General features: G+C 39.9%; 1 protein-coding gene across 1 annotated transcript; it reads left to right on the top strand.

The window, feature by feature from the left end:
• The first annotated feature begins 1060 nt into the window (after positions 1–1060).
• On the top strand, positions 1061–24716 carry wnt10a (wingless-type MMTV integration site family, member 10a). Its single transcript, XM_053328245.1, has 4 exons — positions 1061–1122; positions 3021–3286; positions 9818–10191; positions 24165–24716. Exons 1-4 carry the CDS (start codon positions 1061–1063, stop codon positions 24714–24716), a joined length of 1254 nt encoding a protein of 417 aa, XP_053184220.1.
• The last annotated feature ends 783 nt before the right edge of the window (positions 24717–25499 follow it).

Below are 25499 nucleotides of genomic sequence, written 5' to 3'. Positions count from 1 at the left end.
GATAATTGAATTACTCTGAGATAGAAGATGATAGAAGATAAAGAGTGAAGTGAAGCATTTAAGTATAAAGTAATTACAGATTTCTGCCAAGATTTGGTCATTATTGTACATCTTTTTGTCATTACAGGATACAAAGAGTGTGTGTACACAGATACTAACTCATATACAAGTACAGTATTTGGTTTGAAAACATAGTCTCATTTGAGGACAAAGTAGTAAAGATAATTTAATGCTCTTTCATAATTTCATCATCATAAATCAACCACTTTAATCATAAAACAAAAATTAGTCAAACTCCGTCCTGAATTGGGCATTTTTAAATGACTCTAATCGTCATTGTGACCAAATTTCTAGTCACTGAGATCAAAAACAAAAGCAATTTTCTCTTTTTCAATACGGACTACTCAGTCCTCCTCATCATCACCATCCTCATCCTCAGCATCGCTCCTCCAGTGAATATAAATGTTCTCCCTCACAGAGGGCGCAGGCTAAGTGTTTCTGGTTTCCTTATCTAAAAGGATCTCTATCCTGTTTTAACGAGGCACTTGACCTCCCTCGGCGCTCTCCTACTCCCTGAGTGACGCAAAAAAGTGGGCTGGCGAAGCGCTAAGTGCAGTAGTTTAGAGGACTATCGGTGCGCACCGAAACATCACTAGTCAAGCAGACTTCATTTAGAGCGCCTATCTTGGTACAGCCGCCCTCTCTCTCGGATGTTTTATCAATGCAAATGCTTTGGCGGAGATACCGGGATGTGCACGGATGTGTGTGAGAAAGACTGACATTTCCTCAAACTTGTAGCAAATCTCCTCCATTCAGTAAGTGGAGAGGTTGATGAAACTTTTCTTGAATGAGTATCCCGCCGCTGGCTGGCACATCTGGACTCGGGGTCGTCGGATCTGTCAAGTCCAGCGCCAACTTTTAGCTGGACCTGACCTGACCTCCCTCTTTTTTTGTCCTCTCTAAACTTTGAGGCGGAATATTGGACTTTGTTTTGAATCAAACTCTTTTCTCTTTATTTTCAAAACTTTTTTCTGCTATTTTTTCTATTGCAAGACACGAAATGGATCAGTCAATCCTCAGAATGACATGCGTCTTGGTGGTGATCTGTCTCTTGGATAAAAGGTGAGTTAAATAAGTGATATCTGAATTTAAGTTTTTAAAAACTTAACTTTAGAAAGTTAACTTCTTTGTTAGTTTAATACACTTATAGAACACTTTTGTTATTAAGAGTCATAAAATGAATTGACAAATATGTGATTCACTGTGTTACACATTAATTAATTTATCATTGATCATAGTCTAGATTACTCAGCTTTCATCCATCCAAATTAATTTAAAATATACCACAGATTTCAGGATGATGTGTGCACTCAAAGTTAACATAAACATCATAAAATAAAATAAAGACAATAAGGAATGAAACATTAGCCTACTTTAAAAAGAAATCTGTTTCCCATGCACCCCATCATTTCCAAACAATGCTTCCAATCAAAGGTTTCCCTATTGAAAGATAGCTGTTGAAACAGGTCTACCCTAAAAGCAGGAAGCACAACAGGTAGCAACAGAAGATTAACTGGAATTACAGTTAAGCATAGAGTTTTAAAAATGCAGTACCATTTAGAAAGTAGGGCACTATCGTACAAATGAACAACACTTTATGTCACGACAAGCTGTATTTTGGATTTTGATTTATGCCCAAGGCTACTGGTTGCTTTTTCAGAAAGATCATAAGGTGGTGTGTGAATTTCCAAGTCTGTGCTTTGATATAGAGGCTTGCAGAAGAAAGCGGTGGAAATACACATGTTGAGAAAATAAGGAAATAAGTAGTATGCAAAGTTTCTGCAGCTGCATGTGTGTTGCTGTGTGTCAAGGTGTGTTGGAGCATGTGTGTATGCATGTGTGCCCACAGCTGTACATGCCCCTGACTGCAAATGCGGTTGTGTGTCTCAGCAATACTAACACTTAAAACACACAACCTGTGTTTTACTTATAATGATAATGAAAAGAAAAAGCTGGGCACCTTTCAGCTCTCAAGCCGTCATCAGCGCAGCCTGTGTTTTCCTCGTTACTGCTGCAACTGTTTCTCTGTGAAGTAGAAAAGAGCTTTGACCGCTGTCAGCTGAATTACTGTTGTTCACATGATTGATCAGCTACAGAAGCAGCTGACAGTCAAGAACAGGGGCACACCTTAAGTCAAAGGAGTAATGAATTTACATGTGCGGATTTTCTGAGGTGCTTTTGTGAGGCAGGTAAGTTTCTGTCTTGAATGCTGCGTGTATTGAAAACTGTTACTACACCTACTGGAGTCATGCCAATAAAGTGGCTGCTGCTCCCTCACCCCCCAATTAAACTCACCTGTTTTACTCACTATTATATTGCGCAATTAAGTCAACATCAAAGTGTAGAAGTAGTGTGTGCAGTGCATGCGTGCAACACGTTTAATGTGTGCAAAACAAAGTTTTGTCAGTTCAAGAGACTAAAATGTTCTCTAAAATTATACAATCCTCAGAGCCTTTTCTCTTTGTTCGATGTCTCTAAGCATTTGTTGTTTTGTTGCCTTAAACAATAGTCAGTAATCTTGGCACTGTTTTTAAGCTGGTGACAACTTTGCATGATCATTAACTGAATCAATCTGATAAAACAAAAAAAACTAGCAAATCAGAATCAGCTTTGTTGGCCAAGTATGTTAAAACATACAAGGAATTTTACTGCAGTGTAATAGATTTGAGAATACATTTCCCCTTCAATAAACCGGCATCTGGAGATGGTTTTACAAGACAGAGTATGTGTATGATTGAAATTTTAAAGGAATTAACTACACTGTGGATCATCAAGTCCGGGTGTGTGTTTGGTACTGTGGGGACTGAGTGTTGGTGTAACACCCAAAGACCATTGAGAAAACTTAACTGATCCAAAAGAGATTTTAGTGAGCAACTTTTCTACATTTCCACTGAAAAGGTCAGAGACTAAAGATTTAAGAGTGGTGCTTTTTCTTAACCCAACCTATTTGCTCCATGCAGGGTAGACTCCAATGAAATCTTGGGCCTGAAACTCCCCAACATCGACCCAATCTTGAATGCCAACACTGTGTGTTTGACACTGCCGGGGTTGACACGGCGCCAGTTGGAGGTGTGCATGCGGAACCCAGACGTGACGGCTTCAGCAATTCAGGGAATCCAGATTGCCATCCACGAGTGCCAGCACCAATTCCGAGGGCACCGCTGGAACTGCTCCAGCCTGGAGACTAGGAACAAAATACCCTACGACAGCATAGTCTTCAAGAGAGGTCAGTTTTATGGAAACGACACAAAAGTACGCTTGTAGCCATGTTGTATCTTTTCCATTTAAAATATGAGTACAGTACAGTAACAGGGGAAGCAACATGTAAGCTTTAAATGTTCAAAGTTGCATTGTCCATTGGATAAAACCTACAAGACACTGGGCTGAAAAAACACAATGGAGTACAAGCATACAGTTCAAAAGTTTGGTCTTCAAACAGGCTGTGGTTTCATCCTCAAACACGCTTTGATAGAATACCTTGAAAGGACGAGGCTTATAGGATAGATTAGCTGCTACAAAGATGCATGTCCTGAAAAAAGTGTTGATATAATGTAAATCTCCACATTCAAAAGATTATCTAAAGAGATCATTTTCTGCCATTGATACATATTTTGAATGTTATCTCACAGGAATTAAGTCCTCCAAATGGTCAGGTTATATTTAGTGACTAGCAGACTAGTATCTACTTTCCTAACCACCTAACAGTATCTCTCTCAATAGGCGGTACAAAAGAGCAGGTAACTTCAAAAGCAGTTAGTCACCTCAAGATTACCAGTACTCATGCAGATCAGTTTCCTGTTACGCTTTTGTATTGCTTGGAGCTTTGCCAGTCAACCACAAAGGATGAAAGAGGATCTTTAGAGTCGGGACGCCTTCAGATGGACTCATCCCAAGTTATTGACTGGAAAAAGGCATCAATTTCTTAGTAGCCTGAGCTTGAGATGAACAGTGCATAGTGTGGGTGGTTGTTGGAGTGTTGAGTTAAGTTGGCGTTCAGTTTAACCAAATGAGGACACAGCTGTTGCTCAAAAGTGGATTATTTAAAGGCTTCTATGCAAATATCACATCCAAAACTTTAGAAATTACCATAAAAGAAGAAAAAAAATCTTATCTAATTCCAAGTTTTGAGTTTTTAGGGTTAAAGGTTTAAATACAATTTGATATCCATGATGGAATTCCCCGTCATGAAAGCTGATTAAATGTGTCAAATGTTTCCTGGAGGGGTGTTGCTATAATTTATGTTCTCCTTAGTCAATGAACTTTTGTTTTCTTACCCTCATTGAGGATGTAATATCAAGACAAAAAACAACAAACAAACAAACAAAAACTCTTAACTGCAGTGTATGCTTACACACCTCTGATCTTACTTTCACTCCTTACTGACTCATTGAAAGGCTGTTTGTCATTATTAGTAGAGGCAGTTGCTAGTTGTCTGGCATCCCTGGTTTGCCTCGGGTGCAGAAACTCCAAACCACTGACATAAACAACCTCTTTAAATCGAATGATTCATCTGTTACATGTTGATACGTTCCGCTCCACAGAAGCTAAAAATTGATACAAGTTAACACGCTGCAGCCATTATTGCGTGCAGCTACTGCAAAAGGGCAGTACTTTCAATGAGGCAGAATTATAGATGTGGATTAGGTGGAGTTGTGGAGATTAACATAAGTTTTTAGTGTAACTGATTTTAGAGAAAATAAATGACGTAGTCTCAGGCCAAACTGGTATTTTTGCTTTTTAGCTCTGTTACTATCGCAACAAGTTTATCTGAGTTTTTTAAAAGCATTTACAAGTTTACAAGTTGTGTCATTGTGTGAATCCATTCTAATAAAACACTTGGGCATTTTATCCTTTCATATTCAGATATTCTCGCAAAGCTCTCTTAAATCTTCTATTGGATGTTTTACAAAGTTATTTTAAGTTGAATATCAGGTTCTCTTCACCACACTGTTTGTTTAGATGTCTCATTTTTACTACATCAGATGCTGCTTGGATCCTCTGCCACGTATCTCTCTGCTGATGGATTCTGATAACTTTTATGGGGCCATGTTCATTCCCGTTTAGCTTGCATTAAAAACTAGGCTAAAGAGGACATCAGGCAAGACATTACATGGATAGACAGGAATAGGAGAATCTCGCTCTTTCTGTCACTGCCTGTGTCTCTATCTCTCTCGTCCTCCCTCGCTGGGCTGCTCCTAATGCTTTTACTTCCCTTGCCAGTGCAAGTGCTTGTGAATTTGCTCTCAGCACTTTCCCAACTCTCGGTGGCAAAAGCATAAACCTGTTTAGTCGGTTTCTGTAACACAAAGTGACAGTTTCCTTTGAATCTTTAATTCATTTTGCCACTTCCTCTGCCATCAGTTCAGCCGGGCGTGCCGCAGCCGGTGAATTATTTGTTAGATTGATTTGTTCCCAGTCTTCCGGGGGCCTGCGATGCAGATCTTGGCTCAGAGCAGGGCAAGAGCTAAAACAGGCTTTCTATGTTTGAGGCTGTGCCTAAGTGCCATCTCTCTCTCGCCTCCCCCACCTTGTGTGAGTCAAGGTGGGAGAGGGGAGGAGAGGTACACAGTGTGATTTAGTGAGTCAAATTGTATATGTATATAGTCATGCAGTTTCAAGAGTTTGTATGTGTGCATCTTTTTGTCTGGTATAAAACCAAATTCATAACTGCCCTTAATCAGATGCTGCACATTAAAGCTGCTATAACAATTTTTTATATTAACAAGAAAGGAGTCCCTCATAGCAAAGAACCCACAGACAATTATCACCAACTCTGCAGTTCCCCCTCAACTCTATGAAGCCTCTCGGCGTTGTTTAACTCTTTGCATTGGTTTCATAGTCTGCAACTTTACTGTTCTGGTTCGTCCTCATCAGCGTTGTTTCCAGACGCAGCAGGCAGCTGTTTTCAGCGGAAAAAACAACTATCAGCCCACCACCAAAAGGCAGACGGGCAAAATTAGCAACAAGCTGGTGAGCAGAGTAGAGCATTTAGCAGCTAAACATGTGGATACTAAATCAGACTTAAAAGGAGAGCGAATATTGGACTTACATTCAACAGGTGGCCAGAAACACGATTCCAAGTGAATGTTAGTGTTGCTTCATGTCAGCTGGATGTGTAAATAAGCAACTGCTTGCAAACATATTCACCATATCAGCTTTATATGGTGATGATATGTCAATTGTGTGTTCACAACTTGCTTCTGCTGCCCACAGTTCACCAAAAAATCTATTAATGCAGGTTTAAAGGCAGTTAATGTGCATCTAGAGAGACTGTGGGTAGTACTTGTTCAATTTATATGAAGCCCACCAGCTTCCTTGCTGACTGAAAGTCCATCTGCATCTGGTTGCCTTAGTGGTTTTTATTAGTCCAAGTTACAAGATGTTACTGCTAGTATCAGTCTACAGCGTAACACTGTCAGTGAACACATTCACACTGTTAAAGAATTTCTTCAGACAAGATTTCCAGTGCATTTCCAGAAATAAAATGTTTTATTTATTGGAATTCAAATGGGAAAATTGTTTGAGTGAGTTCAGTTAGTTTTGCCTTGGGCTTATCTGATAGATCTTGCTATAGTCAAATATAAAGAAGAGTCATATTTCTAAGGAAGAGATCACATTTTGAATCATCACAGCAGTGATATCATATTATGACAAATTATCTTTAGGTTCTGCTTAATCTACATGTTTTGACCCAGGCAGGAATGTTTGAATCATAACTGTGTTTTAGTCATCAGATGGAAAGTTGAAGGTCAGCATACTCTGATCAAGCAGCACAAATTTTGTATTTGCAGTGAGTTTATGTACAAGTTTTTTTTCTTTACGTGCTTTTTCACCCTTTTTTAGCACACAAAAATCAAAGAATTACAGCCTGACAGCAAGGGTGTCAAAATGTAGATCATGTTTCATAAAGTATCAAATAATATTATGTTTACCTAAAAAATATAAAAAGGAAATACCATCAAACAGTGCTAAAAAGGGCAGTGCCAGTTTCCTAGCTTTTTATTTGACTCCAACAAGCAGCCTGAATCATTTCCCCCCTCAAGCACTGTGCTATAAACTCCTGCGTGGTTTCTTTTCATGTTTTCTTCACAAGTTTCCATTATAATCTTCACTGTTTTCTACACCAGTAAGTAAGACTGCCAGTGGGGCTTAAAGAACCTGAGGGTACCATGCTAACAGGCAGTAAGCTGAGATATAACAACAAACATGAAGGGAAACTGTAGAGGGTACAAGTGCAAGTGCTGCTGTCGCACTTCATCCTTCAATATTCACGGATTCCACAATTGGACATGGATTTTTTTTTGGTCACACAACTATATCAACATAGATAGGATGGATACATACGTGTGTTTATATTGCCAGTGTATGCGTGTGTAAGAGAAGAGTGGTGTAACATTAGTTGGCTGAATTACAGATCTGTTGTGGTAGCGTTCGCACTCATTACATGTGCCACATGCCAGTTAGTCTTGCTGTCTAGGAGAAAGGGATGTGTTTAGATGCAAAGGCCAAAGCAGTCACACATTGTATAAAGAGATTACATGCACATAGTCATTTAACTACCTCCTCTACATGCAGTTAGTCTGTCTGAGCCACGTTAAAGAGATTACAAGGAGTAAGTCATCTCAACCGCTCTGAGCTAAACACATGCACATACAACAACACACGCTTTGATCCTCAAGCTTAAGTGCGAGATATAATAAAACCAGATAAAAGTATCAATCTCCAGTCATCTGTTGCTACTCAGTCAGCCAGAAAAGTAAGTCAGTGACCAAACCATTCACCTAAGAATAGCAAAGGTAATAGTTACAAGCTGGAAGAAAGAGCTTGGAAAGTGCTGAAGGCTTTAAAGAAGGTAAATGGATTAGTTGTGGAGGAAAGCAATGAGAGAGTTTTACAGCGGGAAGTATAAAGAGCCAGAAATGCATCCAATTTGGTTCAAAGGCCCAGTAGGACTTACTTAGTAGAGTGCTGCAGCACAAATGCCAGTGCTATCTAGCTACCATTCTACTCATTACATAGATAGCATATGCAACCAGCTGGACAGCGACATACACAGCCACACATTTTACACATAAACAGTAGGACAGACACAAGTAGAAACAGCCCTGATTAGTAACAGTGTGTCTGTCCTCTGTGTGTGTCCTCCAATAGGTGTGGTGAAGGGGTGTTCATGTTCAGCTGGTCTACAGAGGCAAAGTACGCAAGTGTTTGGAACACTTAATTGCAATTGTCCCAGATGTTTTCCCCTGGATTTTATGAGCCTTGGCATGTGTGTATATATAAACATGTGAACACAGTCTTGTGTATCCTTATCAAAATAGAGGAAGCTCTAATACTACAGAACACCATAACTTATCTTGTATGAAACAAAGCGTGCAAAACAGCATTAAAGTGTATATTTACCAAGCCTCATGGCACACACTGCTAACAGAGATGTTAAAAGATGTCATTGCTTTGCTCATTTGGCTGTTATTAAACTGAGTTTTAGGGTTAGGAAAATCACTTTACATGTTAAAGTTGTATCCAGCGGTTTTACAGCAGAAATTTAACCAAGGAAACTGTTTTGCTTCTATTTCTGAGTCTATGATTCTACTTTGGGTAAAAATGAACCATTTACCACAACTAACAGCACTTGTTAACAGCACCTTTTTCAGGGTTTCCACTGGAAACGTTAGGCCTGTGGGGGAGGGGGGTGCTGAGCAAGGAGCTTTGGAGGAGTGGCTGAGATTGTCACTAAAATGAGAATAGCTGGTCCACCTTAAACGAGTCCATCTTAAGTGAGCCTGGGCTGGAAAAGCTGCTAGCTACAGGGCTAACCCCCATAACTTGGGAACTTGGCTTGGGTCTTGAGGAGTTGTAGCATATTTTGACTGACAGACAGCATAAACTGTAAATACTGCACTGTTCACAGCTATACTGCTAATTTTATACCCACTGCTCCAGTCACTGCAGCCTCATTGTCACCCACACGCTCTCTCTCTCTCTCTCTCTCTTTCTCTCTGTCACTCTTTCTCTCTCTCTCTCTCCCTCTCTCTCTCTCTATCAACCACAGCAAGCTATACCTTAAAGGAGGTATGCTACTTCTACATCACGTTTTAGTTTAGAAAACATCTTAAAATCCTTTTTTTTTTAGTTCCCCAATGCTTAGGCCTGCCTGGTGGAGGGAGTCAGCTCAGAACTGGCGAGCGGCCGGGGTTTCAATACACTGGAGGAAACTCCGTCTTTTTCATAGCAATCTGAATGTGGCTTGTTATCTAGCAAATGTCATTCCACATCTTCCATCTACCTGGTAATCCTCTCATTTCACCTGAAAGCTTCATGACACATGCACAGTGGTATGTTCTGCCCGCAGGTCATTTGATAACATTTTACACAAACTCCAAGTTATAACATAACTCATAATGCCTCCACAGACGCTCCTTAAAAGAAACAATGCAAATTCCAGAGCACTGACACAGTCCTAATGTCAGTTTTCATAAGATCTTCATGTGTTACTTATGTCATTTTGGACATAGCAGTGAAGTATGGTGTCAGTTCAGAGAGTGTCAATCCCATCTTCCTCTTGGCAACTGCCATTTTAACTGAACACATGTTTTGGACTAAGATATTTTTTAAAGAAAATATTCCAGGGTTTTCTTTTCCAAACACTTGTTTTTCCTGATTTTGATGCTTCTCACATTCCACATTAGGTTATATAGCAACATCATAATTCTGTTTATATGAAATGGCTCCTCTTCCTCCACTCTCACCTCAACAGGTTTTAGAGAGAGTGCCTTTGCGTATGCAATTGCAGCAGCAGGCGTGGTGCACGCGGTGGCCAACGCCTGCTCCATGGGCAAACTGAAGGCGTGCGGCTGTGACGAGAAGCGACGTGGCGACGAGGAGGCCTTTCGCATCAAATTGCATCGCTTGCAACTGGAGGCCATCCACCGGGGGAAGGGCATGGTACATGGCGTCATGGAACACTTCCCCGCTGACCTGCCAGGACCCCAAGACTCCTGGGAATGGGGCGGCTGCAGCCCTGATGTGGAATTCGGAGAGAAGTTCTCTCGGGACTTCCTGGATGCCCGTGAGACCTACAAGGACATCCATGCCCGTATGAGGCTGCATAATAATAGAGTTGGCAGACAGGTGAGTTGAAATGAGAGGATATATGTATGTGTGTGTGTGTGTGTGTGTGTGTGTGTGTGTGTGTGTGTGTGTGTGCGCGTGTGTGCATGTGTGTGTGCGTGCGTGTGTGTTTTGTTTCCCCAAGCTTGCATCACTTGTATTTTCGTCTTGCAACAGAAACCCTTGCAACATTTTCTCTGAGGAAGATTTTGATTACATTTACCCATTCATGTCAGACAAATTCAAAATGATTGTTTACTCTGCCCCAGTGCTGAACAGCTTTGACTCACTTTTAATTAAATTACTTCAGCAATTTGGGACTTTTTTCTTCCATTTAAAAGGGGCCATTTTACGCATCAAGTTCAATTTACTTGTCAGGAGGAACACTACTTGTTTTTACGACAGGATAGAGCTTTCCAAAGTTTCAAAAAATAAACCTGATCCCTCCACCTCTCAGTTTCACCATTGTTATCTCAGTTGGGGCTTGGATATGACTACTTTTTAGCAGGAAGCCTGTGTTACAAACTGGGGGCATGAAGTTTCAGACATGGATATTTACCAGTCAGGGAGCTGCTTTAGTTTTAACTTAAATTTTGACCACTCTTCTTTTAATCAGTCTGTATTAAGTCCACTAAGCTTATAGAAGTACAACATTCATCATTGGAGGAGTCCTTTAAATTAAACATAATAGTGTGAGGAGGTAGTTTATGCGAAGTGAACGCTCTGTTATTTCCACCATAATTCCACATATCACTGAGTTTGGTTACTTTTTGAGCCTCTATGCATCTGCAATGCACAATTAGATTCATTATCTGCAATATCTCTGCTATCAATTTAAATATTACAAAATCTTTAATATAATTTACACACACACAAAAAAACCCACTATACGCTAAAACAGATAGAGGTTGTGTGGTTAGAAGGCTACTGGGCCAGTGATAACATTACAGTGAACGACACACATTTTATTGGCTAGGTCAACATTGGTCTTTCATTATTACACTGCTGTTTATTTCTGCTGTCATAGATTGTTTGTGTATATTTATATTTAGATAGATGAGAGACGAGGGATTCCGTGTCTGTGCGTGTGTGTGTGTGGGTGTGTGCTTGCAAGTGTACAGGCCTAAGCTCCATGTTTACTCTACATATCTGCAGTCTCTTTGAAAATACTTCAAATTAAAATGTGACCTTTATCATAACACAACACACTGATTGCAACAATTCTGATAAAATGTGTTCCGGATATCTTATCACAACTACGGTTTTATTCCAATGAAACATACAATAACTGCCTCTCCCTCTTTCGGAGAAATTCTCCCACAAAAGGAATTGCTTGGAAAACATCACTAATGGAGGATAGATAGTTTATAATGTTGCTATTCTGGTTATTAGTGGTGGTGCAACTTTTCAAAATTTCTATGCACGAAAAGACAGTTGATATTTATGCATGTGACAGTTTTATAGTAGCTTTTAGTAGTTTTTATTTAATTCTGTTACACTGATCAGCTTTTTTGGAGAAAGCTTTCAATTAATTCTGGTTTTGTTTGGTTAGTTTCAAGTAAAAAAAAGAAAAGTTTCATATCATTATGAGCTTGGTGTCCAATCAAGCATAATTTGTGCTGTGTCATGTACTGAATTCCCAGTGTAAAGCCAGGAGAAGTATGTGTAGTTAAGGTGACCACAGTGGGAATTCCCAATAAGATTCTTCTTTCATGTATTTGGATTGCCTAAATACACAGCATTAGGGATTACCCTGCATGTCTGGTGGGAGTAATTGTTCCCTCTCTTTCAGACTCTGACTCACCGTATATTACTTATCCCTTTGACAAATATTTCAAAACCATTCACTGAAACATTGAATCAAAATTATGTTAAAGCCAATAGAAGTCAGTTGATTTTAGTGCATTTAACTAGTATTTTTTGTGTTATCGTCAGATTCATTGTATAATAAAGACCATTAGATGAGTATAACTGCCATCTAATTTTAAGTAGCACTGTTTTAACCAGCTGCACCATGCTCCTGCTTTGCTGTTTATTTCGGGAATTTTTTATAATTTCTTTAACTTCCTGAGGGCTTTTTTTGTAAACAGACCACGCTCAGTCTCTGTTTGATAGATGAGGAAGGTAACCAGTTTAGACAAATTTTGTTCTGTTGTGATGGTGGTTGTGTCCCGGCCGTGCTCAGTCAGCTTGTGTCATATCAGCCAGGATTTTAAGGACAGTGAAAACCATAGTTGAGTAGATTTTCCCTATTTCTCATTTTAAAAAAGTATTTATCTCTCTTGTAGTTATCATTACATAGAAATCAGACACCTATATTTTTTGTCACGCAGTTACTTTTGGGGTATTTTTTGCAGCATAGAAAGCTCCAATACGATGCTTCTGAGGTATATATAAGTATTTTAGAAACTCTAAATTGTATGCCAATAACAAATCATTGAAGCGGCTTTAATAACTGAATCTCTTGTTGTGATTTCTTACTTCTTTTGGCTAACTTGTTCCTACAGAGTTTTCTGCCTTGGGCAACGAGAGAGAAAGATGTAAATGACAGTGATAAGCCTTGACGATCTCCAGCTCTGTGGTGGAACAGAGACAAGAAGCGACCGTAAATTGTTCATTGTTCCCCGTTTCCTCCTTAGCAATTTGGGCCTGTATCTTTCCATCAGTTTACTTCTGGTTTCCTTGATTATGCAGACAAAACACAAATGTGGAGAGCGTCAGTCGAACTGAACAACAGCTAGCAGCTCCCAGCGGTAGATGCGATGGTAGCCATGGATGTACAACTAGTGACATAAATACCAATCAGTGCTGTGGATTTGGAAGTAAACTTTGGGTGGGGGCTGATTTGACATGAGTCATAACGATGTCATGAGCCAAGGAAAGAATATGTTGCATTTTTAATCCTTATCTTTCTGTTTGGATGTATTAAGTAATTGCACAAAACTCAGTGACAGTGTGTTGTCTTTACTATGTCTACTGTGTCCCTTGAGGTCACATGTTTCCTTATACTTAAGTTCTAGGAAATAGTGGCAGGGAGATCTACACACTATCCAACATCCAAAACATCCAAGCTTTGATCCTGTTTTGTCTTTCCTGTCAGCCTGTCCAACAAGACACTGAGTGAGTAAGTGTGGAATTTAATGTGTAATAATGTCAATAATGGGTTATAAAGGTTAAGGGTAGTATTACTTGAAGTTAACCTTATTTTAATCAGGAGAGACTTCATTAGAGCGAACAAGTATTTTATTGACAAATGCACAACTATGAGAAATGTAAAAAAGTCTTTGGTGATTGGACACCATCCTGAGGTCATCGTTGTTGTGTTGTGTGTTGTTGCAATGAAGTCGTCAGTAGAGTAGGATATCCCCCCATGGACACTGGTGGTGGTGATGGATAAAGAGGATGCTGAGATTAAGGACATGAGAAGAAGAACTAAGACATGATTGGCTGATACTATTGCAAAATCGTTTAACGACAAAATTGGTTTAACAAAAATAGTTAATATTAGCTGTTAGGAGAAACAGAAGAGCGAGCGAGAGAGAGAGAGAGAGAGAGAGAGAGAGAGAGAGAGAGAGAGAGAGAGAGGAATGATAATGCATGAGTAACATAAGATAGTTTTCCTGCTTGAACTTACATTAAGCTTCATTTTAATATTACAATGGCATGTGGAGATGGTCATTGTTAACTTAAAAAAAACTTTAGGTATGATAGCACACATGTTAGCCTATTAGCCTAATATTCAAGGGCTGCTTTCATTATATGATAAGCGTAACCTTAATTGATGATGGTTGTATGATACAGCTCATCATATGAAATATTTACCACAGAGATGAGTTGGCAAAAGGCTGACAGAGAAATTCTTCATTGTGTTTGTCTTGATAAAACTGTGAAGTTAGAGTGAGAGAGTCAGACTCAAGCTGGTGTCTCTCATGTGTTTTGACTCAGATTGCTCTGCAGTATAATGGCTCGGTGTGTGTGTTAAAAAATACAGTAGCTAGTGGGTTGTGTTATGAATTTGATCGGAAAGATAAGGTGTGGAAACCAACTCTACCTGACAGGAAACAAAAAATGACAGGATAAGTTCATTACGGTGCTTCCTTGTTATAAAAGAGGCATAATTTCAAATGTACAATGCCAATTAAAGGCAATGTTAACAAAGTAAATTATACAGACTAATTATTTAACTTTATACAATGGTTATACAATGGTACATATAAAAACAGGTTTATCAAACTAGGCCAGTTCCACTATTTGTCAGGTGACAGGCCTTGAAGAAAATATTTCAAAATCTGAAAATGTAATTACACCCTTTAAAAGAGGAGGAGGAGAGCAATAGAAGCTCAAAAGAAAAAAAACAACAAACTGAAAGTGCTTCTACTCAGCTTCATTTTAATTTACAGTTTGATCTTTCCAGAAGGATATTTAGAAAGGATAAATATTGGCTCTCAGATTCCTCACAATAAATTTTGTTTTCTGTGTGCCAGGCTTCTATTTCCAGCCAGGCGAGCTGAGGCAGTCATCAGCAACATCAAAGAGTCCACCTCATTTTTTTTTTTTTTGCAAAGATTCTGGTTACGACCAGCAGGGACTAAATGATACCCAGTGCTCCTGACCTGTACCTCTTATATTTTGACACAAGCCTGATGACCCCTGGTGACCTTAGTAGGGTTCTTTAAACTGGCTTTTACATGGAGCTGCTCAAAAGAGTCTGGCTGACTTGTTAGAGCTCACCACAAGCTGAAGATTACTCATTCACTGTAACGTACAGAAGCAATACCTGGCTGGAAAAAAAGGAGGGAAACTGAGATAGAGAGAGGGGGACAAAAGGAGGGAGAGACATAGAGCAAACTTAGTGTATATACTGTAAAATACCATGCACCTTGATGACTTCAAATGGTATTGAAAGCCGCAACAAAACCCTTCTAAGATCTTGTGATACACTCACACACAAGCACACAAGCACTCACATGGCCCCTAGTATCAAACAGAAAACACTGACAGGTGGGGCCTCAAAATAATGCCTACCCTTCCCGTGATTCTTTCCTCCCACCGACCCGCCACTACCACCTCACCTCACTCTGCCGCTCCACCCCCTGCCCCACTCCCCCTTTCAGAGAAGCAGTCTTTAAGTAGAGGAATGCGGTGGTTTTTTAGCGGGGTGTGCATGTCGCCTCATGCCCACCCCAGGGTTCTCACGACGTCCCGTCTTGTTTTTAGCCCTAATTAGTGGCTGCTGGCAGTTTGGAAACAGATGTTTAAAACCCTGCAAAAGATTTTAGACTTCAAACACCGGGGCGGAAAGTAGAAAGAGATTCGCCCTTCCTTCCCTCCCTCTTCCCCCTCTCCTACCTCCTCCAACTTCTCTCCAGCAGGGCTGATTATAATACTGTGCTCTACACTATGCAGGCACAAGAAATTAATAAGGTGGGAGATTTGTCTACACATGATGTCAATCAATGTCACATATAAAGTTACGTGTATGTAGTATATGTGCAAAGTAACCAGCTGCTTGTTTATACTCACTTTATAATGAAGTTAGTAAAAAAATACATGAGAAATTTTTAATTATTTAAAAATGTAATAGATAAATCCCCTCCAAACAAATTTAAAAAAATGTAAAAACAGTCAATTAAGGTGTTTGCTACCCAAGTAATGGTTCTATTTAATGTGAAAGTTGATTTACAAATGGAAATTAATTAATGTAAGTGATTTATAATTGTCTTCAGGTATGATTTATTAGTTTCATGAGTCAAACAGTCAACATTTTGTTTTGCATTCCTCACTTATCAGGTTTTATTCTCCCTCCAGTCCTCCATGTTACTGTTGATTTCCACTGAAGTAAATCACACTACTGTTCAGGAGTTAATAAGAGTAGTTTTAAAAGCCTGACTACATGTTTAAAATGGCTGCTTAAGACATGGAAACACTTCAGTGGGGCAGTAAATTTCTTAGCCAACTTATTTTATTTTCTCTTTTTTCTTCACAAGGTTCTTCTCCATCGTTTAGAGAGCACACCTCAAAACAAATGCTTGGCAGGCTTTCCTTGTGTTCATGTTGCAGTGGTTACAATGCTGAGGTTCTGTTGAATCCTGTCTTGTTCATTAGGCAGGTGTTGACAGTGCTGGCTATGCAACAGTGTGCTGCGTTACTGGCAAGCATCTTCTGGTAATTACAATTTACCATCAGGGCCTAACTTCAGGGGAGTAAGGAAATATGGTATGCCCTTTTTCTGCAAGGAAACTTTACACTTGAACTCCTTTCACCCCCTTTTTAGTCAATCTGATGTTCCAAACACATTTTAAACAATTGAGACATTTGTCCTGACTCTTTGCAAATCATCTCAAGTGTTATGATTTTGTATTTGTATTTTGCTGATTTATGATGACTTTGCTGACTTCACTGTACATAAGTGGGAGTAAAGATGCAGCAAAAAATCTGTCAGTAATGATGAAAAAGTATAATGAGGTTTTGGCATTAAGGGTGACTTTACACTTGCACTGCATGTCAAAAGCATCTGACACAGTTGTATTCGGCTGGCCTACGATTTCTACTTTAGCAAGTAAATCAAATGCTTTATTTCTCCTTTATGTTGATGTGTTAGAGACTCCAAGAAATAGCCCCACTCATAAACCTCTCAGGGAACTACTTGAGACTGAAATTCAGTCAAGAGCTATAGGAGCATCAGTGAAAAGGGAAATAACCTCAGCCCTCAACCTCTCACACCCAAGAGAAATGTGTTGACAACTAAGATACCCCCAGCTGGAAAACTGTTGATGTTTAAGTGCAACATTGCTTCATCATCAGACTTCACTTGAACCATAATGAATCTAAGAGCAGCACCCCCTGTGGCTTGATCCAAACCAGCAATAGTGAGATCCGTAGGTCCTTTTATGCCTAATTTAACCTTTGAGCCATGATAAACTGTTTTGGAGAAGCCATTCACGTTAATTCGTTGACTCAGAACCCACACGAAAAGCAAAGTGTGTTTGATCCTAAATAGCAACATTAGTGCGGGGTTAGTCCTGAGCTCCTTAGAGGCCATTTCATATCATCAGTGGTGTGCAGAGCATTCCAGAGTCCTGACAGTACAGAGGGGGAGTATTTGATCTGACCCACTGCGCACACATCAACACATGCACGCAGGCATGCATGAGCACATGTACACACACTTACCCTTATAACATACAGTCACACATACACATGACACAGAGGCAAATGTTTCATAGTAAAAGCTCAGCAGGTGGAAGTGCTTATGCTGGTAATAATGTTTTATTAGACTCTCTAAATGAGAACTGTGGACAAAGTGTGCACTTAACAGTGAGTAAATACCACACAAACATACACACAAACCCACCCACACACACACACATGCACTTACAGATGTGTTCTAGTGTAGTATAGTTTGTAATGTAAACTGTAGATATGCATTTGCACAGTAATTGCATGTCATTGTGTTTGCATGTGTACGTGTGTATTTGTCTGTGTGCGTTTAACTGTTCTTTTGAAGCAAGGCGTTTGATTTGTTTAAAGTGATGTCTGGGCTTAATGTGCTGCTGTGGGATTTGTTTGTGTGCTTTGATATTGCCTTGGCTTTCTGCTTGGCTTTAAAGGCCCTTTGGTAGATTTTCTTTGAACTGACAAACACAAGGCAGCGTGCAGACTAGTCTGCTGCTTATCAGTGAGAAGGGTCGGTTGTGGGACACATAGACATTAGATTAGGATTTTCCCAAAAGTACTTAACGGTGATGACACAGGGATTGACCAGTGATTAAATTCAATGCGCCCTACAAAACAGGCAATAAGCCCTAAATTATACTGGTAAACTGCAGTTGATTATGACTGGCAATGAAGTTGCTCAACTGCTGTGCCTCCACACTGGGAACATTATTGCGAAAAGGTGTTGATCGTAAGTGTGAATTAGCATTGTGACTAAAATGAAAGCGTTTTACATCATATAACAAGCTGTTACAGATTTCCCATATTGCCTGTGTACACATAGCCCAGTTTGAAGATTAGCTTGTGAAGGGGATTAGACACATATTTGATGATAATGAGCACAATCTAGTACTTTTTAGTGTAGGATTCATCATCAAAGATCTTACAAGCACAGACAGCCAGCACATTGCTTAACTCCACAGTAGCTGCTACTCCTCTCCATCAAATATTTGTGTTGTTATGTACAGTATGTCATGTTGCATGGACTTTCCCTCTATAAAAAGCTTTGTAGAGAGGAATCACTGAGCGATCATTATCACTGAGTCAGTATTGACTCAGCCAAATCTTCATATTCGGATAGGATGACAAAATAGGTGTAACGTTAGGTTAAAAGGAGTGTGGTAACACTTCACCTTTGGCATACTCTAGTCATGCTCAGCAGGTGTTATGGAAAGGCCGTAACAGGCACTTGCATGCAGCAAAGGAACAACTGCCTCATTAAGTTTGGATGTTCTAGAAAATAATCACTGTAATTATTGAGTATTAGTGAGGGGAATGTGTTTTAGATGTGCAAATACATAAGATCAACATATTCATTCTATTTATCCTGACACAAAATGAAACTAGCCTAAAAATGTGTGTAAAGTGTGCAGGTGCAGTTGTCCTGGTAGTCAGGTAGCTCAAGTAACTTTTCCAGTTCAGTTCTGACTGGCATCCTTCATCATATGTTAACGTCTCTTTCTGGCCTCTTGTTTTTGTGTCTTTTGATTCTGCTTGTCATCCAGTAAAGGTGAAAATCTAATGAAACAGTGTGTAAGGGCAGATGAGTAAGAATGCATCTTACAATAACCACACCTTTACCTAATTAATGCACTCATTTTGAATGTCTGACTGTGGTAACCAGGCCAGACACCACCTCTGATCTTTAGTTTACTTCATCCACTCCCCTTCATTGCACGGTAGTCTGCTCTGCTCTACTCAAACATGTTGTACTCTCTCCACTTTACTATATTATGTAGCTTGCAGTCCTAATCTGCCACCAACATGTCGTATTTGATCTCTGTCTGGGGTTGTTTTATAGACACCTCTGTCTCACTCTGAAAGCCAATTAAAACTTGCCAGATGTTTGTTTCTAACTGCAATTACATCTATGTACTGAACATGTAAGCCCATGTGGAATAGAATATATTAGAAGTTTTCCATTTTTCATCAAGTAAAGCACCTTTTCAAATAATGATACTTTAATGCAGATAAATAATAATACTTTACAGACAGATCTAACAGACAGCATGTTCCCCTGTTTAACACAGTGACCCATTTAACTCCTCTCAAAGTCTACTGAGTCTCTAGACATATTACCATAGCTGACAGTAAGTGGATTATGCAAAGGGTTATTCCCAATCAAGCTTTTTATAGTTTGTATAATGTGACTCAGGTTGTGTGGATAATATTTGTACATTTCCTGGCTCATGATAAGTTAGACTGGAAAACTGATTATAATCTAATCTACAGGATAAAGCTGATAGCAGCAGAACATGATGGCTGAGCCTAGATAGAGTATCGGCCAGACGGACAGGTGTTTTGTAATACACACACACAAACAGCTTTTGCATGTCCACAAGCATTGGAGGAACAGCAAAGAGATAATCCAAAGATCATCTCCTCCTCCTGTCATCCTCTTTTCCTCTCTCTTTCCCCCTCACCTCCCCATTTACAGTATACTCCCCCTTCTGCTCCACCACCCACCACCCAGCACCTCCTCCACCAACCCTCAATGTCCTCAGGGCAAATTGTCGTGATCTACAACAGGGTAACCATAAATCACTACATCAGTTTTCTTCCTTTTTTCCGCAGTAGTCAAGTCAGATAGTGAAAACACAGATAAAGAGACAGACAACTCCCTCTCTCCTTTGTTACACACAGTCATAGCCCCAGGTACAACTTAAAGTGAACTGGAAGAAACCAGAAAATAACGACTTTTCATGTCATAATCGCTTAAGCAGGCCAATTTATAGACTTTAAGAGTTTATATCTGGTAAATATGATCAAATTGGGAAAAAGATTGACTTGAAGATCAGGATGTTAGGTCAGGAAAGACAGTTTGTTTTTTCTGACTCATCTTTTTAATCTGAACACGACTGGATGCAAATCAACAAATGATTGATCTCAACTCCCTGTGCCAAGTCATTCCTTTGTTATTTGATTAGACGCAGTGTCATGCATTTGAACAAGTTAATGCACGAGTCATTTATTTTGTCAGACACCTTTAAATCAAAATTAATTTCAAAGTGTAATGTAGGCTTTTCATAAGTTAAATCAGGGGTGCTGTGGTGCATTTCTTCTTTACTTTCCACTTGTACAAAATGTACTCAACAGGCGTTTCCCCAGAGCTCTTTTGTCAGATGGATCAACACTCCACATTACACACTGACAGACCACTTCGGATATAGCAAGAGCAGACAGCTTCCCTATTTCCTATTACCTGTTAAGAGTCTGATTGTACCTGTTTGCCTTTCAACTACATGTCAAAGGAACATTTGACATTTCCCCAACACACACAAAGTACTTTTCGTCTGTAGTTATATTCTTTTGTTGAGGTTTTTTAGGAGCCTGCAACTGCTTTTACTTCAAGCTCGGCCCAGTCAGACCTTAGGGTGTGCAGCATGCCTCATATGTTTAATGGATAGATCCAGTCTTAAACATAACTCATAGTTGCTATTCTTTTGATCTCAAACTGGCAGATATGTTACATTTTAAATAAATACCAGTTGTATTCCCTTCTAAATCTAGAAGGCTGCAGCAGGCCTCGTCATTGGTTAACATGTTGGACGTAAGTTGAGTCGCAAGAAGTTGTAAAAGTAAGCTTAGAGTGGCTGATTCTAAATTAAATTTTGTAGGATGCGGCTATTATCCTTTTATAGTGACACACAGGCTAATAAAACCGGGAGCAAAATAGCATTTTTCCGCACTCTGACTCTGAGTTATGGAAGTCAGACATGCGGTAGAGCTAGAGCAGCAACGGTTGTGCAGGCATTGCATGTTGTTTCTACCTCAGGAAAATATTTATTCTTACATAAACCATTCTATTCGGATACACATAAAAAGTTTGAAAGACGCTGCTGTTGTTCATAATCTCTCAGAATTGGCCTTTACTCCTGCAATAATATGATTAAATGTCAATTGAAATACGACTTTTTTTAAAGCTTTTTTGTTGTATTACTGTACTTTTAAACTGCTATCCTGCTGTGAATGTACCTTCAAACAGTAGCAATGTGGATGCAATTATGACTCCTAGGACAGTCTGACTCTTTAAGGTTTAAGTGGGTTGGAGAGCTTTATGATTACAGACTTTGCTGTGTGTTTAAGGCCAGCATGTTTGTGATTCTGGGGTTGCCTCTGCCCCTATGTAAAAACTGAACCGAATGCTGCAATCTGAATTCTTAAAGTGCAAGTACTGTTTGAGCTATTATAATGTTGTTTACAAAAAGGACTTACAGCCTCTAGCGTCTCTTCACCACTGATCACAGCTTCCTTAAACTTTCTTTTAAACACAACAGTAGAGCCATGTTTATCCAAAATCCATGCTTACTTGGTTATGGTACTTTCTGTTATCCTAACACATTATGAGCTAAAAAATGCAGTGATGCAAAAGCTGAAAATCGTTTGCATTCTTCTGTATAATTGTTATAATACACTGTCTAAAGGATTTTAAGTTGCAGCTTCAGACCATTTAATTTTCTCAAATGCCCTACATTTCTAGAAAGTTTGTGATAGTAACATAAACATATCATCACGTAGACATATTTAGAAAGTCTGCATAGATGTAAGTAAACAAGTAAGAAATCTAACCCTAACTCTTTAAGTATATCTTTGAGTTTGTTGCAGATCAAGTTGGATGTATCATGACCTTCCCTGCTCCACAGGTGGTCTGATATTTTTTGTTTTATTGCTTTTTTGAGTCGGTGTGACTGATCACTATTAACTTTGGCTCTGTGGCAAACTGGAGTGTTTTCTTTTGCTATACTTGTTCATTCCAAGCAGATGAGTCAAGTAGCTCCATTTATCACAGTTTCATTCTTTCATCCACCTCTCTACTCATTCATGCTCCAGAACAGGGACACATTTTTTTCCCTCCTCTGCTTTACGCTGCATGGCTTGCTCAATTGGGAAACCCACACAGCACAGCGTGAAATGGAGCCTTGCTGCACGCAAACCAAGCCCTCTTAAGTATTCCACAACTTGTTCTCATTCCCCATGAGAAAAGTGGTATAAAGCATGGGGAATCAAGGAAAGTGAAGTATCTGTTTTTTTGGCGTTGGTCCAGATCAACCTTAGCTGTGGAGAAGTGGATAACTGGATTGCCACACTAAATAGATACATACTCCCATCTCTAGTTTTTTTTTCTCTGTTTTTTTTTTCTGTTCCTTTTTCTGTCTCGTCAATGGATGTGATCTTAGTTAAATAATGGAGCGGGGGTTGGCTATATAATTTCTTAACAGGCAAAATGATCCAAATGGTGCTCTTGCTCTTAAGAGATTTCCATGCTCATACCTTCACTGCATCCACAGCATGAAAACCAAACTCTTTTACTTATCTCTATTACAGTAGTAGCTTATACTATAATTTTGCCTACTCTGTCTGTGTGTGTGTGGGTGACAGTCATATTTTGTGCATGTGTGGAGATTAGCATTATTGCTAGCACGTGTGCAATGTGTTTAACTGTGCAAGTGTCCAGCGTGCGTGCGTGCATGTGTGTGTGTGTGTGTGTGTGTGTGTGTTGATAGGGGCGGCAGCAGAAGCAGCATCTGTCAGTACTCTGGGTGGCCCGGTGTTCCTGTTGGTAATTGGATCTTAAAGTTTAGACCTTGTGATGACTGATGAACACATACACACATACACTCACACACAGTACATCCCACATGGCATGAGCCCCATCCATCCCAGTAATATTTCCTCCATGCTATTTGTGTGTATGTGTGTGTGTGTGTGTTTGTCTGTACTTGTGTTACCTCATTGGGACCTTTTACGGTACAAACACCAACCTTGTTGGGACTTGTAGTCTTCATTGGGACCAAAGCCCAGTCCTAATGAGGCAAAACGTCATTTCTGAGTTCTTGGTTAAGGTCAAGGGTAAAGTGTAAATTGAGGTAAGGTTAAAGTTAGGTTTAGGTATTAAATTGGTTATGGTTAAAGTTCGAGTTAGGCATTGAGTTACGCTGTCCACAATGAATGGAAGTTAATGAAATGTCCTTACAGGGATTGCTACACAAACTTGCTGCTGCTGTTAAAAGGCGTGGGTTGGTCTTGCAGTGTTGGCCATGCTCTAACAGGACACTTTGTGCTTGTTTATGCATGCAGATGTACTGTAGATATGAAAAGTGTTTTTTAAGACTTTAAAGATCCTATATATGATTTAAATTGTGGATATTGTAGTGCTTTGCTATATCAAGGCTTACAGTTTGCTGTACAAGATGAACAAGTGAAAATGGCTTTAGTTCATTGACATGTAATGAAAAAATCTACTGTTGCTTGTTAGTATCCATGTTGTCAAGGAATTCACCGGCCAGCATTAAACCATTAAAGTGAAAATATGTAAATACTGCAATGCTCTGGTGCCTAATGTGCTCCTACATGTGGGTCATGCTTCAAGTCGTTACCTGATGCCAAAAAATGAATAATGACACTCCTATCTGTTTGGGTAATGCCAGCATCCATCTGTGTTATTTGATATCAGTATGTTTGACAACAGACTCAGAGTTGGACCACCTGGCTTTTTAAATGCGGGACCAATATTTCTTCAGGGCATTATGTGTCATTCATAGTAGAGTGGAACCGTAGCTTGCTTAGAAGAACAGACAAATGAAAAAACACTGAAGTAAAGCAAGTATGAAATATGACATGCAGTCTGTACCCGTTTATATCTGACTTCAAATGCAACCTGTGATCAAGAAAGCCATTAATCTTTCTCATTTTCTTTTTTTCCCCTCCCTCGCCTCTGCTCACTTCCTCACTCCATCCCACTCTCTCTTTTTGCCTGTTTCCGTCTGTGCTTTTCACAGGTGGTGCTCGACCACATGAGGAGGAAATGCAAGTGCCACGGGACATCAGGGAGCTGCCAGCTAAAGACCTGCTGGCAGGTCACCCCTGAATTCCGGGTGGTCGGCTCAATCCTCAAAGAACGCTTCCACATCGCCACGCTCATCAAGGCTCATAATCGGAACACCGGACAACTAGACCACTCTCACCACAACAACCACAACAACCACCATAACCATCACAACCACCACCACCATCACCACCATCAGAACAACCACCACAATCACCACCATCACACGCATCGGCGGCGGCCAAGCATCAACGAACTCGTCTACTTTGAAAAGTCGCCAGATTTCTGTGAGCGGGACCTGGGCTCGGACTCAGCAGGCACGCAGGGCCGGATCTGCAACAAGACCAGCCCCGGCATGGACAACTGTGAAAGTCTGTGCTGTGGGAGAGGCCATAACATCCTACAGCAGACACGGAGCGAACGCTGCAACTGCAAGTTTCACTGGTGCTGCTACGTGGTCTGTGAAGAGTGCAGGATAACAGAGTGGGTCAGTGTCTGTAAATGAAGAAACACGCAAAAAGACTACATGCTAAAAACAAAGAAAGAACAGACTTAATAAACATTAATAATTTGAAAGAGGAACATGACCGTTATACTGTATGTGCCCCATTACTTTTTGCGGTGGACTGCTGTTTTCCTTTCAAGAACTGAAGAGCAAGGACGGAGTGTGAAGCAACTGAGCCAGCAGAATGACAGATGTGCATGTTGGTAAGAGTGTGTACATGCAGCTCAACTCAGAGAGCGTGGATGTTGATACAAAGGAGCACAGTTACATCAGATAAATGTCTGAAAACTCAAAAATCTGAAAGCAGGATATTATTTTTTTGTTCAGCAACATTTGTTGACCAGCATGCAGCTACATGGGATTCAGATGAGCTGAGAGGAAGTAGAGAGTAAGCAGTAGATTGCAGTCAAGAGAAAAACATCATCATAGCATCAGATGTATAGTACAAAAGGCTAAAAGGCTGATAACTGCATCCCATGAAACTCAAAAAGTGTGGGAGGACATCACATTTCTCTTTTCTTTCTAAATCATCAATGATACGGTAGTCCCCCCTCCACCACCCCTCTATCACCAATATGACCATGATTTACAGCATAAACACCATGTTACACAGTGTTTTTGAGAGACAAATATAGACTGTTTCACACAGCAGGATTAACCGTGCACAGGATTCGTCACAGCACATCACACCTGGAGCACTTAAGGATTTAGTGCCTTGTTCGAGGGCAGTTCAGAAGTTTCAGTGTTTATAACAGCTATCAGGTTACAGCTAGAACACATCCC

Source organism: Scomber japonicus, chromosome 11 (assembly GCF_027409825.1).
Source record: "Scomber japonicus isolate fScoJap1 chromosome 11, fScoJap1.pri, whole genome shotgun sequence".
In the NCBI taxonomy this organism is placed as follows: Eukaryota; Metazoa; Chordata; class Actinopteri; order Scombriformes; family Scombridae; genus Scomber; species Scomber japonicus.
The sequence above is the reverse complement of the archived record's forward strand: the minus strand, read 5'-3'. Positions and strand labels throughout refer to the sequence as shown.

Excerpts from the sequence above, each read along its gene's own strand:
- wnt10a (XM_053328245.1), top strand. The coding sequence starts at position 1,061 with ATGGATCAGTCAATCCTCAGAATGACATGCGTCTTGGTGGTGATCTGT. Across the intron at positions 1,123-3,020 it reads ATCTGTCTCTTGGATAAAAG|GGTAGACTCCAATGAAATCT; the intron begins GTGAGTTAAATA and ends TGCTCCATGCAG. Across the intron at positions 3,287-9,817 it reads CAGCATAGTCTTCAAGAGAG|GTTTTAGAGAGAGTGCCTTT; the intron begins GTCAGTTTTATG and ends TCACCTCAACAG.